The sequence below is a fragment of the Typopeltis vanoorti genome, chromosome 3 (assembly GCF_054136105.1).
Source record: "Typopeltis vanoorti isolate ZY-2024b chromosome 3, IOZ_Tvanoo_1.0, whole genome shotgun sequence".
Classification (NCBI taxonomy): domain Eukaryota; kingdom Metazoa; phylum Arthropoda; class Arachnida; order Uropygi; family Thelyphonidae; genus Typopeltis; species Typopeltis vanoorti.
Window position 1 is genome coordinate 72167192 of NC_143551.1, and position 18336 is coordinate 72185527.

An 18336-nucleotide genomic window follows, 5' to 3' on the forward strand; every position below is an offset into this window, starting at 1 on the left:
ATCACTAATTAAGCGGTACGCAGTGAAGAGAGACGGCTCAAATGTGTCGCCATCTCGTGGTCCCTAACCGTAACACAAATATTTAATGTCTGAAATAATGTGGGTTCTACGGTCGATTTTCTTGAGTTTACAGGACGAAAAACCCGAGTTTCCGGGAGGAAAAACCTGCTTGCCCGTGCCAGAGATCGACTAACTCGGGAACCGGTCGAAAAAAGGCTTAGAAAAATTTCCTCTAGTCGCCGACTAGACTCGAAACCAAGACTTCCTTCGTGCGGCCAAGCGCGGTGGTGTGCAAACGCCACATCCACTGAGCTACACAGGCTCACAAACATACAATAATAATAGTGATAATTAAATGGGCAATGAAATTTAACTATCTCCTTGTCCATAATGCAAATTAAAAAACATTGACAGAAAAGACTGGCATTTGAATGATTCAAAGCAATTTTGAAGTAGTACTGGATATTCCAAAATGTATGTGAAGTGAAAGACATTGAAAACATCAAATTCTGCCATATGAAAAATAATTTCAAGAATTTATGGTAATATACATATTATCTATATACATTTTTAAGTTACAAGTTAATGATGCTGGATACCTTCAGTGCCATTAACTGTCCCCTCAAAAGTTTGATGTATCCATTGTAATTGCTGTTCGTCACTGTATTAAGATGAGGATGTCTACCACATTTCCACTAAAAAGAATGCATCCTTTCCCATTACCCTCATAATAAATGACAAATGTTTGGCTTAATGTTTCACAGACAAAAGATTATAGTGAGCACACAAAGACGAAGTTTTGAGTACCCTTTCCATCTGTCTAATTTAATTTGGGAACAATTGCTACTTGAATAATTAAAAACAGCCAAATCTAAAGAGCTAAGGAATGAAACTGAACAAACATCATTGCAGATATACCATCGGTTGTTTATGAACATTTCTGAATCAGCTGTTTACTCATGTCAACAATATCTAAAAGCAAGTGGTGATCAATTTGAACATCTGTAATAGTTCATTATGTGCTGCAAACTACTGCTTCTGTACATACAAAATACATACTTTTCTGGGGTTTGTAATGGACATATCATAAAGATATACATTCCTAATGTATATCTTTATTATATGTGCTGTATAGCTTCAAATAGCTTCAATGTATATATGTGTCCAGATGCTTACCAGCAGCCTCCAGCAAGACAAAGGTTACTCTCATACTCTAGAATGAAGAGCAAGCAGCTTCTTTCTGTGACTTTTTAGCATAAAGTAATAAGCAAAGTTTTATTCTATGGAGCACCCCTCATACTAAATGTTTCTTTGGCTACGACTCTCTTTAAATAAGAACCATTAATGAAAGTAATCATAAATCAGCATCATTGCCTACCTTTTCTGTTTTTGCAATAAAATCTTTCCTGGAGGTAAATCAATAGTGAATGATTATTTATGATGTTGATGATAAGTAAAAAACTAGAATAAAAACCTGAAATGCAATCTACACTAAAATTAGTAAGGGGTATTAATAAATCTGAAATATTAGCTTTTTTTTTCTCAATGCAAAGGACAACATCAACATAACAGCAATAGGCTATTATGTTTGATGATAATCAGTAAGCTGAGTGCTAAAATTCTAGCTCTATATACAAATTTTTGGACCAGGAGTCCAAAAATTTGTATATAGAGTTGTTGTTGAATTTAAATTAGTGGTACAATTATCTAGAAAAGTTAATTTTGTGTGTGTGTGTGTGTGATTCAAAACTTGAGTCATTTTGTAATAAACTGTAAACAATGTCCAGTGTTTTAGAAATGTTGACATTAGCATAAAGAGAGGTAGCATCAAAGGATATAAGAATGCTGTTGAAAGAAAGGTGGAAGTTTTTTTATTTGGCTGAACAAGTGATCCATATTTTTTATCATAAATCTTGATTTTTTTCATGAATCATTTTAATAGGTCAGCAAAATTTTGATATAGGGAATACTGTGGTATTCTTAAAGGATATGAGAGGACATTGGAATAATAATCTTTGTGCTTCTTAATTTGCCCAAAGATGATTAGGGGGACATTTTGTTCTAGGTAGAAATTTCATCATCATGAATTTATCTATTTTCTTCATCATCCTGGGAGTTGGATTAAAATGATTTTTGATATGCAATTGGATTTATAATATTATTTATTAGTTTGTTTCTATAATATGATTTATTAATAAGTATCACGATGTCACCTTTATCAGCCTTCACTATTATTATATCAGTTAATTTTAGTGACTTTATTGCATTTAATAAATGTGCAGAGAGATTTGGTTTCAATTAGTTTACTGTTGTTAATACTGTTGATTTTTTTTTAAATACATGTCTTTGTTAGAATCATGTGCTAATTTTACATGAGCTTCTATAATAATTTCTTCAAGCAGGACCTTTTTTTTTTTTTTTTACGGGGGGAGAGGATTAGTAAAATTTAAGCCTTTTTCCAAGAAGAATATTTTGTTAAGTGAAACATCATGATTAGAAAGATTCACTATTAAGTAAATGTTTTTCTTTCTTTCAGGGAGATATTGATAGCATCTAGGGTTAGTTCTATTTTTATTCTGTCCTAGTCAGTTTGTAATAATATTCCTTTTTTTTTGCTCTGTTTCAATTTGGGTAGTGATGGTGACAATTTTTGATATTACGTTATTAGTAAAGTAACACCATTCTTTTGCACTCATCAAGGACTTAAGCTTGTTATGTGGATATACTGATCAACTTGTTTTTTTTTTAATGTAAAATGATTTTTATTAGTTTGTTTGATGATAGTGATAGAAACAGATTTTCTTATTAACATGAATAGCCTTATTACCTCAATTATTTAATAAACAATATGTAGTTTTTAAGTGAAGTATTTTAAAACAATTGTAATTCTTGTAGAAAGGTTTATATGCCGGTTAAACATGATTATTAAATACTTAAGGATTGATAGTCTATTAGAGTGTGCTTCTCTTCTTATTATCATGGATTTTAGACCAAGTGGCCTGTTCTGGTCTGATGAACAATTCTTCCAAGTCTTCTTTTTCCATTTATTAGAGAGTTATTAGAGTTTCCATTCATTAGAATGTGCTTTGAAATCATAATTATAGTAACAGAAGGCAATGAGAAGTAGAGAAGTAAAACTTTAAAAAAGAAAAAAAAATACAAGTAAAAAATTAAAAATAAATAAGAGTGTAGCCCAAAAAACACAGTAGGGTAATGAAATATACACAAGAAACTGGTTGTTATAATGACTTGTAGTATCCTTGAACCTATGGTTCATTGTAGCTCCTTTCTGTAACTTCTTAGTATAAAGCAATAAGCAAGCTTTATTCTATGGAGCACCTCTTATACTAAATGTTTTATTAATATTTATCAATGCAAAAATTTATTATACACCAACCAATGTATGGAATGTACACCTTGATTAATACCATTCCTACACTATAAACAAAGCAATTGTACTCCCAATTCATCAATGCATATAAATACATGAGAGTTCCTGAAGATTTAAATCAGAAAATTACCTATTTGAAACAGATCTTAAACCAAGCATACCCCCAACAAATAATCAACTATGTTAACAAGAGCTACTCCTCAAGATAAAATACATATTTCTTATAGTAAAATTCTAAAATTCCTGTAAATAAATAAATATATATATATATATATATATATAAAACTATAAAACATAAATTTAAATATTATGATTATAAGATTGTCTTCACAAATCATTCAAAATTATTAAATCATCTAAAAATTACATAAAAGAAAACATCAACAAAATTCTACAGTTTACAATGTAGTTTATCATGTTCCTTGTCAACCCAGTTGCAACACTATCTATACTGGATCTACTGAAAGATACTGGAATTTCTAGATTCTCGTTTATCTGCACATTACCATGGCATGTACCTATCCACAATATTTTCCACAAAAAAACCTAAAAAACAAACTAACCAAACTTCTAAATCCACAACCACAGAAATAATTGCACATCCAGTCAAATATAATCATTTGGTATATTATCAAATAGTAAAAGTGACGATGAATGCTCAACTTTCAAAAAAATGAAATAAAATTAAGAATACAGGTAATCCTCGTATAACGCGGATGTTAGGTTCCATAGAAATGCCATATTATATAAATCGCATTATATGCGAGACTCAGATCACATTGAAAAAGTAGGGTTATGTTCCAAAATCTTTTTTTTTTTTTTTTGTAAATTATATAAACAACAATGACATATCCAACAAAAATATATTTTCATTTTATTCAGGTATTCATGTAAGTTAAGAAAACATAAACTATGAAACAAATGCATAGTATAAAATTACAAATTGTACATAAACTTCATTACGTATAATGCATAAATGTTTTAGGCAAAATAAAATAAAGTGCATATGTTAATCATCATCGCTGTCTTCAAAAACAACATTTCATAGATGTTCTTTATTTAAGAGTGGCCAGACGTCATCATCACTTAAAATCTCTTGGACATCTTTTGTATAATTCTCATTGCATACTTCAGCTGGTTTAGATATCAAGAAATCAGTAATAATGTTGGATTCTGAATGAAGAGAAATGGAAATTGCTAATACATCATTCAGAGTCCAACATAATCTACCATTCCCTGAGCAAAATTTGTTTTTTTTTTTTAACTAATAGCCTCATGCTCATAATTTACTATTTATGCAATTTCTTCCTAGTTATGCTAATCAATATTTATTTATTTATAAATTTTTGGGATAAATTATAGTTATGAAAAGCTGTGTATTAAAAATATCAATTATTTTATGAATTTAATTCCTTTAATATAATGTTAAAACTGTAATATGTGCATTTTTAATGTATCCAGGAAAGATAACACTTGATTGGCTGCTATGAGAAATTATGTTACTTTTAGCTAGCGCGTATGACTGTACAGGATGCACAAAGCCAGTTGGATATAAATAAAACCAGATTTTGGCAGGAAAGGAGAGTAGGATTTGATAAGCAGTACATGAGAAAGTAACACACACGGGAGTAGGGAAGCAGGCAAGGAAGGTGGCCAATTAACATAGCGTAAATGAAATAAGAAGAACCAGGAACTGCTTGGCACTTTGACTTACCTTTTTCAGAGTTCTAATCCTATTGTAATTTCCTATCTCTTGCCGTGGAATAATGCAAGACAAGGGATAATAAGAATAAGAAAAGAAAGAAATTGGAAATTAAGTTAGACCAGTGCAAAAGGATATATTCTCCCGAGTCTATTAATCAATTGCGGATACAGAAGATTCTTTTAAGTTTATGTAGTCTCAAAGTGAGAGTCAACAGGAATTTAAGCGTGTTCATAGGATTCTTGATGTGAAGAAGCTATCCTGCTTATGCCAGTAAGATTATCTTTTCTATGCCTAGTGTGAAGTAGCGAACTTATTTCAGGCAAACATAATTATATCCTTATTGCTGTATTTATCTATTGAAGATCGAATGTGTGATGTAGTGAGACATTTCCCTCTTGTCGTACCAAATATTGTACCATTTGGATTAATAGTTCAAGACTGAAAGTGTGATATAGAGAAGCCTGTTGTAAAAACTTAATGTAATATTGGATACTGAAATCTCTGCAAACTATTTTACTAGGTTGATAGAACTTTGAAATCTTCAAATGAATGTCTGATAGTTTATATTTTATAACTGTTCTGAATGATTAAACTGAGTTGATATTTAAACTATATTGAATAATAACTTTAATCAGAGTGAAGTTGCGATAAGAATCCTTGATAATAAGAAGAATATAATCTGTAAGCTTAAGTTCTAATTGTAATTATTATACTCAGCTGAGTAGTTTGCTAGTATCTCAATGAAAACTTAATTATTGTTTAACTGTATTTTCCCAACTAGAAATCTTTGCTTTCATGTAAATTTATGTGAAACTGCACTAAATAATTTTATTTGAATTGAATCTTGTTTTTGCCTGATTTCTTCATTGCACCGCTCTCATTAAAATAATTCGAATCTTAGCAGGAACCCTATATAATAAAGAGAACCTTGGCTTAAAATTAAGTTAGTAATAATATAGATTGGTTGATGGTTGGTTCCTCAATGTTCCTCAATTTGAACATAGAGTGGCACAGTATAAAATAAATATTCTCTGTTCGAATGAGAAGTCAATCAACAACTAGAATACGCATCAGAGTAAAAAGTAGGATCCAACAATAACACCTTGCTTACCATGGTGCAATTTTTTACTAAGTGCATAATATGGAGCTAAACAAATATTCAAATTTCTTGTGAATTTTCTGGAGTGCACCATTGATGGATCATTATCCGTAAAATAAATTCCTAACTTTCTTGCCAAGTCCAATCCTTCTGCTAATTTCTTTAAACTGAATTCTTGACTATAATCACCTTCTTCAATGATCTTTAAAGGTTCTCCTGAGTACTTCCAGGCAGCTTCTATGTCTGTTGATACTGATTCTCCCTGGATTTTAAGCTTATGCAATGAAAACAGCTTTTTAAAGTTTTCGAACCAATCCTTACTACCATAAAATCCATACTTGAGAGCTTTCTTCTGAAGAATCTTGATCAAGTTCTTTTAAATGTTTATAAACTTTGAGAACGTTTTGTTTAAGAAGATTTCTATCCAAAGGAGTTTTCTTTTGAGGCAATCTTCTATCCAAATAATTAGAGATTTCTCCATTTTTCCCATTAGAAAATCGCGTACGCGAGCAATGCACTTTGCACTTACCGTTGACACAACAATAGCACTTCTGTCTCAGATTTTATGTTCATTTTGTTTGATTGCTCGAATTATTGATTCACTCATTTAAATTCAAAGCAACAACTCCTAGTTTTTCTTGATTTTTCAACCGATCCATTATTTTAATTTTTATTTCAAGAGAAATGAATTTTCTTTTCAGTGTTCATTTTTTCCCTTTCGTTGCAGTTTTAGTGGCCATTTTTTTTTACATAAAAAAGCATTACATATTAATTATGTATGTAACTCAACAGAAAATAAAGTGCTCAGCTTGAGATTAACACACATGATTTTAATGCGCTTTCCTGGCAGAAAACGAAGAGAAGTTTCAACAATAAATACTTTATATGGTAAACAACTGACGCACAATGAGTGCAAAAGGGTATTCTCCCCCTAATATAAATTTGCTGCTTATAACTACATGTGCGATAAGGGCAATCACAAATTTAATGAAGCTAAAATTTGAAAAATATATGAAAAGATGAAGGGTTACTGCAATTTGCAGACCGTGTTATATCGAAACAGTGTTGTATAAGTACCGCATTGAATAAGGGTTGCTACAATTTGTGTACCGTGTTATAGCGAAACCGCATTGTATAAGTACAGCATTATATGAGGATTACCTGTATCTGATGCAATAGCAATAAAAGCACACTGCAACACTGTCAATGTTCACAGCCCTACATTATTTCTGAGGTTTGTAAGCTCAACAACATAAAAATGCATGCAAAAATTTCCACCAAAACATCATATATTGCTGATACTATATATATATATATATATATGTTAAAAATACCAATCAATTTTAAACCTGGTTTTACTCCATTTCCCAAGTAAGCAAACAGACAAATAAGTCAAGTTTGCGCCTGCAAGTGATGCAAGTCTAGCTGATCCTACAGGTAGTGCAAGACCAAGGCAACTCGTGGTAAAGGTGGCATAAGCTCTGATCACTAATCTTAATATTTACCCTTAATGCCAAAACACAACTCCAAGAATGGGATGCATGATGTTTTGTATTAAAGGCAAGGGGCCACTACCCAGACCGGTTTCGACCTTTATTGAGATTGCTTGGTATTTTTAACATTTATTATACCCAAAGTAAAATACTTTCTACATTTATATCTCCTCCAGAGATGTTTATTTAATAAGGTTAAAACACCTTATGGCAACTTGTTCTGGTAAAATACTTATAAGCTCTGTATTACTAAATCTTGGTATTTCTAGCCTAGCTCCCACTGATGAGACCTCAATAAAGGTCGAAACTGGTCTGGGTAGTGGCCCCTTGCCTTTAATACAAAACATCATGCATCCCCTTCTTGGAGATGTGTTTTGGCATTAAGGGTAAATATTAAGATTAGTGATCAGAGCTTATGCCACCTTTACCACGAGTTGCTTTGGTCTTGCACTACCTGTAGGATCAGCTAGACTTGCATCACTTGCAGGTGCAAACTTGACTTATTTGTCTGTTTGCTTACTTGGAAAATGGAGTAAAACCAGGTTTAAAATTGCTTGGTATTTTTAACATTTATTATACCCAAGGTAAAATACTTTCTACATATATATATATATATATATATATATTCAGTATCAGTGATAATTAAGTGCACTACATCTTTTCCATATTCTGAAGACTTTATCTCTTCTTTTTTCTTTTTTCGAAGGAGATTATTTTCACCAAATAAATTAATTTATTTGCCATTATGCATCCTTTTATCATATATTTGATTGCAATTTTAAGTCCTGATGTATTTTAAATGGAGATTCAGTGGCAAACTTTGAAGAAAACCCTGATTGATTCAGCCAGAGAGGCATGTGGTGAGGTTGTCTGCAAGGATAGAAAAATTAGAACTCCATGGTGGACACAGGAAGTAAAAGAAGAAAGCATATCAAAAGTTTCTGGCAAATAAGTCAGCTTGTGCTCTTAGAGAATACAGAGACAAATGTAAGAAAGCTAAACAAAAGTCATGGGAGGACTTTGGCAAGAACATAGAAAATAAATATTAAGAAGGTGGCAAAATATTCTGGAGGTTCTTGAAGAAGCTCAGAAATGGAGGAAAGAGTGCTGTAAAAGGAATTAGAGATGATAAAGGTGACATGAAAACAGGAGGAAAAGATATCCTTGAAGTATGGAGTAATTATTATTATTATTATTGTTCCGGGCAACTCCAAGGAGTCGACAGACTCATCGAGGGAGGCCCTAACATCATGTCAAGAACAACTATTCGACATTCACACAGTATCTATCATGCCTTGCCTTGAACTCATTCACAGTCGTAGCACCCACAACAGACACTGGAAGCTTATTCCACTCATTCACTACTCTCCAAGCAAAAAACCTAGCTCTAACACCCTTGTCAACCATGCTCTTGCCCAGCTTCCATTCATGGCCCTAGTCCTCCCATCACCAGTCATATTTTCAAAAATATCTTCTGGATCAGTCTTATAGAAACCCTTCAGTAATTTGAATGTCTCAATCATATCACCCCTCCTTCACCTATTGACCAATTTCTGCAACCCACAAATCTTCAACCTATTCTCATAAGGTTCATTCCACAGACCTGTTATCATCTTGGTCACTCGTCTCTGGATTCTCCACTTCCTCCCCATCATGAAGAAACCCTGGTGCCCATAACTGGGCACAGTAGTCCAGATGGGGTCTTATCAAGGCTCGATATAGAGGAACAACAACTTGTTTGTCTCTGCATGTTAAAGTATTTTTCAGAAGCCAAGTGATTTGGTGAGCTGTTTTAGTCACTTTTGCAATGTGCCCCCTAAACTTCAACTCCCTATCCACCAACACTCCCAAATTCCCGGCCTCATCAATCTCCTGGAGTACGGTTCCACCAATGCGATATACTGCTGCTATTCTTTTCACCCCAAAGTGCATAACCTTACACTTTGCCACATTAAATTGACATCCATTTTTCCTAGCCCAGTCCTCCAAACTATCCAAATCATCCTGTAAAATTTTGACATCCTGTGCACTCATAATTGCTCTACCCAAATTTGCATCATCAGCAAACAAGTGAACACTTCCTCTCAAATCCTTTCCTATATCATTGATGAACAAATTGAAAAGCAGTGGTCCAAGAACAGAGCCCTGTGGCACTACACTAGTCACAAGCCGTCTTTTAGACTCCACTCCTGAATAAACCACTCTCTGGTATCTCTCCTTCAACCACCCTCCTATCCATCTCACCAACCCTATATCTATCCCCATCTGCTCCAGTTTACTGATTAGGGTTCTATGTGGTATCCTATCAAAAGCCTTGGCAAGGTCCAGTAGTATTACTGTAAACCCATTACCCCTATCCAGTTCAGCCGTCACTGTGTTATAAAACGTGAGCAAGTTACTGAGGCATGATCTACCCTTCACAAAACCATGTTGTCCCCTCATACAATATCCCAATTTCATCTATCCAATCCTGTATTCTTTTCTTGACTAATTTCTCTAAGACCTTGACAATGATTCCTGATATGCTAATCAGCCGGTAATTCACAACTGCAGTCTTGGAACCACCTTTATGCAGTGGAACTATTTTCTCCTCTTTCCACCCCCTCAGGACTAACCCAGACCCGAGACTCAAATTAAACAAAATGGTCAAGGGTACTGACAATTCTTTAGCTGCTTCTCGTACAACACGAGCTGGTATACCATCCAATCCCACAGATGTATTGACATTGAGGTTATGCAATAGACTACTCACCTCCACTTCATTAACCACAATTCCCGTATAATCTACTGGTACATTCGTTTCTGCAATGTCACCACCTGGATGATATATTCTTGCAAAGTGCTCACTCAGTAACTCAACTATCTCAACTGATTCGGTTACCTCCCTACCATCGGCATTCTTTAAAATCATTCTGCCATGTACATTTTTCCTTTTACTTGCTACATATCTAAAAAACTGTTTAGGATTCTCTTTAGCTTGCATGTCCAATGTTCTTTCGTAATCCTTTTTTGTTTTTCTTACCACACTCGTTACCCTTCTGGCCTGCGCTTTATACCGTTCGTGTGCCTGCCGGTCACCTTTCTCCTTAAATTCCCTCCATAGTTGTTTCTTTTTTTGCAGCTCAAGCTTAATGGTGTTATTCATCCATTTAACCCCTAGTTGATTTATTATTCGGACTCTAGGTATACAGTCAAACATTGCTTCATGCAAACACTTCTTAACTACCTCCCATGCACTATCGACTTCTAGTCCTTGCAGTTGTACATGCCATGGCACTGAACCAATCAAACTCCTAAGCTTGTCATACTTTCCAGCCCGATAATTCCACATGTACCCTGTCTTAATTGAAAATTCTACACCTTTAGCCACCTCCCAAGTGAAGACCCTATGATCACTCTCACCGATTGGTGGCAATGTGGTCATATTTGTTACAGCCAAATCCTCAGATGTAATTACTAGGTCAAGCACTCTCTGACCCCTAGTATGTTCCATTACATGCTGTCGCAGATAGTTATCCCTTAATAACTTCAACCATATGCAATCAATGCAACCATAGTTGAAATCTCCCATAATAATCACCCTCCTTCCACTCATTTCTTCTATTTGCTTGTGCATACTGTCACCACCATCTTTTCCATCACCTGGTCTATAGCAGCACCCAATTGTATATTTAGTTCTGCTAGCCACACTCTCACACTAAATGGCCTCAAATGTGCTCTTTTCTCTATCCTGCAATTCAACTTCTATTCTCCTTGGCTGCAGCTCATCAGCTATCATCAACAATACCCCCCCCCCCATTTTATTCTCCCTGTCATTCCTGAACACACTATACCCATCACAATCAATCCAACTAGCTATATCATCTACAGTCAGCCAAGTTTCACTAATACCAATAACCTGTGGTCTGGAAGTGCCAACCATGGTCAAAAACTCTTCCTTCTTGTTCCTAATACTCCTAGCATTAGTGTACATGAATTTAAGACCCCCATTAGCCCCAACCCTACCTTGATGCCTTATATTAACTATCCCACTCTGATTTGTTGTCCTTATTTGCTCGGGCATATTATATTCATTCTTACATTCAACTGCCTCCCTAAGGACTGTATATCTACCCCCCCTCCCACTTAATAAATCTAGTTTCCCTGAATTTGGACATCCACCGCATTCAGCAACACTTTCTCAAGTCTTCTTACACCGTAACCATTCAAATGCAAGCCATCCATCTTATATAGATCCTTTCGCCCATCGAACTCACTCCACACATCCACAAATTCCACACCACTCGTCATACATAACCCACACATAAAGTCATTCGCAATTATGGCCCTCCTTTTAAACATTTCACTGTCATACAAACACCCATAATAACCACAGCAATAAGTTTTAATAGGTAAATATTTCATCTTAACAATCTTAGGACATCGTCAGTTCAGTTAATTCAAGCAATACTAGAAATAACATACAGTTAGGGCCCATGATTACAATGGAATCCCAATATGCATGCAGTAGTGTGTGATAGAATTAAATTAAAATATATCTGGAGGGGGGAAAAAAAGATTACATTAAAATAAGATAACATATATAAAAATTATTTTACACAATTTGGGAAATTGTCATAACGTATATAATTTTTACATATGTTATCTTATTTTAATGTAATCTTTTTTTCCCCTCCAGATATATTTTAATTTCATTCTATAACATGCTACTGCACGCATATTGAGATTCCATTATAATCATGCGCCCTAACTGTATGTTATTCCTAGTATTGTTTGAATTAACTGTATTGACAATGTCCTAAGATACTTAGCATGAAATATTTACTTATTAAAACTTATTACCATGGTTATTACATGTATTTTTTATCTGGTTTTTATTCTTGGTTTTTTACTTATCATCAATATCATACTTATTCATTATTTATTTGTTCAGTATCATTCTCATTCACTACTGATTTATTTTATTTCATCGCCTTTTATATCAACTCTGATAAAATCAACCTCCAGGAAGCTATATAAAGATTTTATTACAAAACAGAAAAGGCAGACATGGATGTTTGTGATTGTCTGTGAAAATACTAGTGGTGGTAGTTGGCGTTGGTGTAGTTGCAGTTTGTGGTAGTTGGTAGATTGAGTGGTGAAGACAGAAAGCTGTAGAGCAGGAGCCCTCCCTCAATGAGTCCTTGGACTCCCTGGAGGTGTCACGTAGTAATAATAATAATCCAATCTCACCACGAAGCATAAACTCTAGGTGCTTCTCACATAAATGCCACACATGAAGCATACCTATTGTTCATTTGACCTTGATGCTTTCCATATTTAAAATTATATTAATTGATAAATTAAAGTATTCAAAGTTATCCTATAATTAATTGCATTGGACCAATTAAGATGAACGTTGACACACTATGCACTTTTAAAACTTTCATACATCAATAAAAATGCAATATGGTCAAACTGACATGAATTTTGTAGCACAGGTTGCATACACCACACAACAGCACATTCAACCTAAATGGACACGTGATGCAACTGCTACATACATATCTTATTAAGTACAATTCTGAAAACCAGGGATTCCTATTATGTTGGCCTAAATTTTAGAGGGCTAGAGTGACTCATGTAAATGGTGAAGTATTTGAGGATTTTAATTTAAATTCCAAGCTGGCTTTATTAGTTGGAATAATTTTGATATTTTGAACTATTTATGATATGAATGATAAATTCTTTCTTTATGGTTATTGTGTCACTTATGCCAATATTTTTTATGATACCCAATGCCCTAAAAAAAAAAAAAAGATGCAGACTGAATGTTGTCCTTTCATATGAAAAAGTGAAAAGTGTAGACAGCATTGCACTAAACAATTAAATCTACCTAAAGATTAAGAACATTTCAAACAGATACAAACATAAATTTAAACATGAAACCAATATTACCTTAGAGGTGGATTCTGCAATCCTTCTCCATCACTTCCTATATCAACATCCATATCTTCAAATCCAGTTTCTCCTTCTGCTAATGTAGAAACAGGAACAATTTGGTCAGAGCTTATCAACAGTGGATCTTCTATACTCATCTGAGGCTGAGATTTAGCTTGAGACTGGGATGGTGATGAATGTGTGTCAGATAAGTGAAGTTCAGTAGGAGAAACAGGCTTTACTTTTTTTTCCATTTCATGATATTTTGTTTTCTTTTTCACTGGAGCATCTATGATAGCAAGAAAAATAATAACACATTTCTACAATTAATTTTTACAGGCACAGAACTGAAAACAAATATACGTATGAATGTTATATAAAAAGTCCAGCAAAATATATTACTTTCTAGTGTCCAAATCTTATATTTTGAGAAAGTACTGGCCTACTGATGACAAAACATCCCCTATACAGATCTTTTGAGTTACAGGTGATGCTCATCACGGTGGCCAATTTGAACATCTGTGGTATAACAAACTCATAAGGACCTCAAGAAGAGTTTGTTATAGTGGATACTTTGCTATAGTAACTGTTCTGTTCTTCAATAAAGCTGTGGCTTCAAAATTTTAACATTTTTCTGTGGTTGATTTTAAGAAGGAAATATGACTGGTAAATTTATTTCTAAGAATCACCAGAAATCCACCCGCTATAGGTGAGTTATCACACACAAGGGGCAACCTCATTCTAAATGTGTTCAAAATGCATTGTTTTATTTTATTTTTTTGCATAATTTACATTTTTTGTTTTTCATTTTAAAAACATTTCATTAACTATCAAGATATTTGATCATGGGTCAATGAATGTAATAAAGAAGTTTTATTTTCAACCAGGAGATTATTATTATTATTATTATTATTATTCCTGATACCTCCAAGGAGTCCGAAGACTCATCGCGGGAGGACATCTTCAACTGTCTCTACACCTTACCTCTACTACGAATCAACACCATCTACCGCCCACCTCCAACACCACCACAACTAGTAATTTTTGTCTGTAAATTGCGTGTGTTCTGAAGGGCCGATTTGTATGTATGCGGGATGAAAAACCCTGCTACCTCCGTATGAGATCGGCTAACTCACCATCGATTGAAATCGACCAGATAAAGATTCCTCCCGTCGCGACGAGAATCGAACTTAGGACTATTCCAATCGAAGGGCGCAATGTACCATCGTTCTTCCAATTGCGCTACAGAGGCGCTATTATGTTATGCTATTAATAGGAGATAGTATGTTATGTAATTAATTTAATAAGTTAATTCCTTCATAGACTCTTTGTCCCTGCCAAAAGTTAGTTTGAATGAAGTTATTCCCAAAGATACCTTACTGGTGCTTCGGAAATGTGAAGTAATTCCTATCATTGCAACAGGTGGCACTAGTTATCTCTCACCCTCAACATGAGGTAATGAAATCTCTCACCTACAGCATTCATAAAAATCCTGGATTTTAAAGAACCTGTAGCCTATTGGCTGGAGGGAAACTATGTTATCCACCAGTCAAAAAAGTTTGCTACTCTGAATGACCAATGTGACTCTTCTGCCTCCATTTGGTGACAGTTTTGCTAATCTTTTCTCCAACATTCTACCTAAGTGACCATACCATCATAGATTAGCTCTGCTTACACATTCCTAATGGTAACAATGTCAATTTCTTTCTTAATATCCTCATTTTTAATATGATTCTGCCACTGATACCATCTGTTCACTCTCTCCAAAAATTTTCTCCAACCTCTCATATCTGTAGTTTCCAGTCTTTCAAAAAGCATTTTATTTCTAATCCAGCTCAGATCCATAAATTAAAACTGGTTTGAACACTGTCTTGTATATTTTAATTTCTCTTTTATTCAATTCCAACACAAATTGTTAACCAACCTACCAGAACTCAAATAATTCCCATCATTTTTTAACCATTTTTTTAAACTTTTTTTAACCATTTCTCCCTCCAAATATGCCAGTGAGTCAGCTCTCCTCTTGGCAACTCTGACACACAACCCTACATATTTCTTTTTTCTAAACATTGTCCTTCTTCAAGCCTATCTCAACTTCGTATCCTACTACACTATAATGGTGTCTCTATTGGGATGACCTTTGGGATTTCTATGCCTCTTTTCCATGGTCTGATTACTGCTTCCATGCTTCTGATCTAAGCACTTGCTTTCTTGATGGGATGAATTCCCTTATTCTGCATTCCACTTTAAATCCCACATCTCATTGAAATCTTGGTTTTCTAACAAATGTGCTAAAAAAAAAGTGAAAAATGCATACACTCAATGGCTTGAGCCAGACTCCAGCCTTTCTTTCAGCTTCTACAGCCCATTTAAAAAAAAAAAAAAAAAGTTGACTTCATAAGAACAAAATGCACTAATTTGTCACCTGGAGTACAACATCTGCATTAAGCAAAGAGATAAGTTTGATATCTCTGATTCTGATATTAGGTTTAATGCCTCTTTCATTCGTAATATGAACCATACAGATGATTATTTAAGTTCTGGCATCATATTTCATACTCTGTATGAAGTTCCATTTACTTTATCCCATACAACTAAAGCATTCTGAACAGCTTTACTCTTTGCACCTGGTCATATACTTTTCAAGATATTCAAAATTTAAATACAGATCCTTGTTATATTCCCATGATTTCTCAACTACTGTTGTAAAGTGAAAAGCTGATTTTGACAATCTCTATTTGGCCTGAACCTAGCATGTTACTCTCAATCATTGGATACTTCACAATGCCCCACTCTCCTCTAGAAACAAATCTGTCTCCAATAAAGATTCCGTGACATTTTTTATTACATAAAATAATGTCTTATTTCTTTTGGTAGATGATCTTAAATTATAAACTCCAAACTTGTTTCTACTAGTTTTCAGAATTTTAAAATTCTACACTGAAATTTCATTTCCTTTTTTGATAAATGAATTAAATGCATTAACAGCAATAAAATGCCAATATATTACCCATCTGGTCTTATTATTCCATAACAATCTATAATATGTCCAAGATGCAAAACTTCATTCAAAAATAACTGAAACAGTGAAGTTTTTTACTTTAAATTGATTTAGCTTAGTGATAACTGATTTCAAGAACTTGCTGTGGCTATCAATACTAGAGGTATAAACAAGAAAGTAATCCTGAGAAAAAAAAATTGCTTCTTTACCCCCAAAAAATCAGATAAAAACATGTTCATTAGAGCCTGAAAGGACTGAGAGCTGAATTTTGTGCACCCTGAGGCATTCTGGTTAATTCATATTTGGCCCATGGCATTGTAAAGGCAAAATAATGCCTATCCTATTTTCTAAAGGGAATGTGGTAGTAGCCACTGTTCAGATCTAACTTTAAGAATACTGAGGCTCCTTCCTTACAGAAATGCCAATAATTCTTCTATATTAAAAAGAGGAAAGTTTATAGGCTGAACCTTGTTTGCAGCTCACAGGTCTAAAATAAATCTAAGCTTTCCATTTGGTTTCTCTAAAAAAAGAGGTATGGGCTATTCTATGAGCTTTTTTGAAGGTTTAATAATTCCTACATGCAAATACTTATGAGTTGTTTAAACTTGTCAGCATACTTGCTTGGTGATGATACTTTATAAAAATTGGTTTATCTGACTTAACCTTGACAGTTCTCCACCACATATGTCTCTGACAAATTTGATATTTCTTCAGTAAAAAATGCACCCAAATTTCTTGAATAACTGCCTTAGAAATTTTGAGACACCAGCCTTACTTCCTCAGAAGCTGCTGAGTGTTTTCTAAAGGATATAAATTTTTTGAAAATCTGAAAAGGAGGCAATAAAGTAATCATTTGAATGTGAAACTGGGAATTTATAAGTAGGAATTTTGTATTTCACTCTTCACAACCTTATAATTCCTGTTTCATAACAATAAGAATATCTACTCAAAATCAAAAATTCCTCACCACAAATAATATCAAAGGCATTAGTGACAATTACAGGAGAAATCAAAATTCATGAGATGTCTTTAAATTAAAGTCTGGAAATTCAATGTCTGTTATTAACACTTCAGTAGCTATACTCTTCATTAAAAATGAAGAATTTAGAATCCCAGATGAGATTCAATTTTTTACTTTCCCATGTAAACAATTGTTTATCCTTTGGAAAAAAAAATCCATGTTATAACAAAAGAATGTGCTTCTCTGTTCAAGGGTACTCTTTCCAGGGCCTATGAGTTTTCAACACATCTCAATTAGTTTTGTGTTTACCAAAATTAGAAGAGAGGGAAATTAGTTTTAGCATTTGACCAGGGAATTTTGAAGAATCTGCAGAGCAAAACCTTGATATGCAGTGTTTTTCAATACATCTGTAACAATGCAGATCTTCCTTTTTTCAGTTGCTGTCTTTTGACTTTATCAAAAGATTGGGAAATTTTTTTTTAGATTTATTATTTTCAGAATTTTCTTCAGTTTCTTTAAGATCTACAATTATTGACAGAAGATGTCCTTGAAGCTTTGCAAAAGACTTAGATCTTGTTAAACATAATATGGATTTAACTTACATAGATATTTTACTAGCATAAAATTTTTGCCCTGGTATGAAGGGCATCTTCACTATGACTTTCAAATTAAGTGCACAAACTGCATACATGATGTAGAGCACCATGGTCTAAATACATCAAGGTTCTAGTAAAAATAACTTTAACAAGAGATTTAATTATATAAAA

General features: G+C 33.8%; 1 protein-coding gene across 4 annotated transcripts in view; it reads right to left on the bottom strand.

Annotated features, from left to right (window-relative positions):
* Window positions 1-18336, bottom strand: part of LOC150108262 (uncharacterized) — a 406756-nt gene that overhangs the window by 178421 nt on the left and 209999 nt on the right. For all 4 annotated transcript variants that reach the window (XR_016548126.1, XM_090390668.1, XM_090390669.1 and 1 more), the window contains one exon: window positions 13626-13896. Coding sequence is in view for 3 of the 4 variants with exons in the window: in XM_090390668.1 (XP_090246794.1) it covers window positions 13626-13896 (271 nt within the window). In the remaining variant the exon portion in view is untranslated. The remainder of the gene's footprint in view (window positions 1-13625; window positions 13897-18336) is intronic.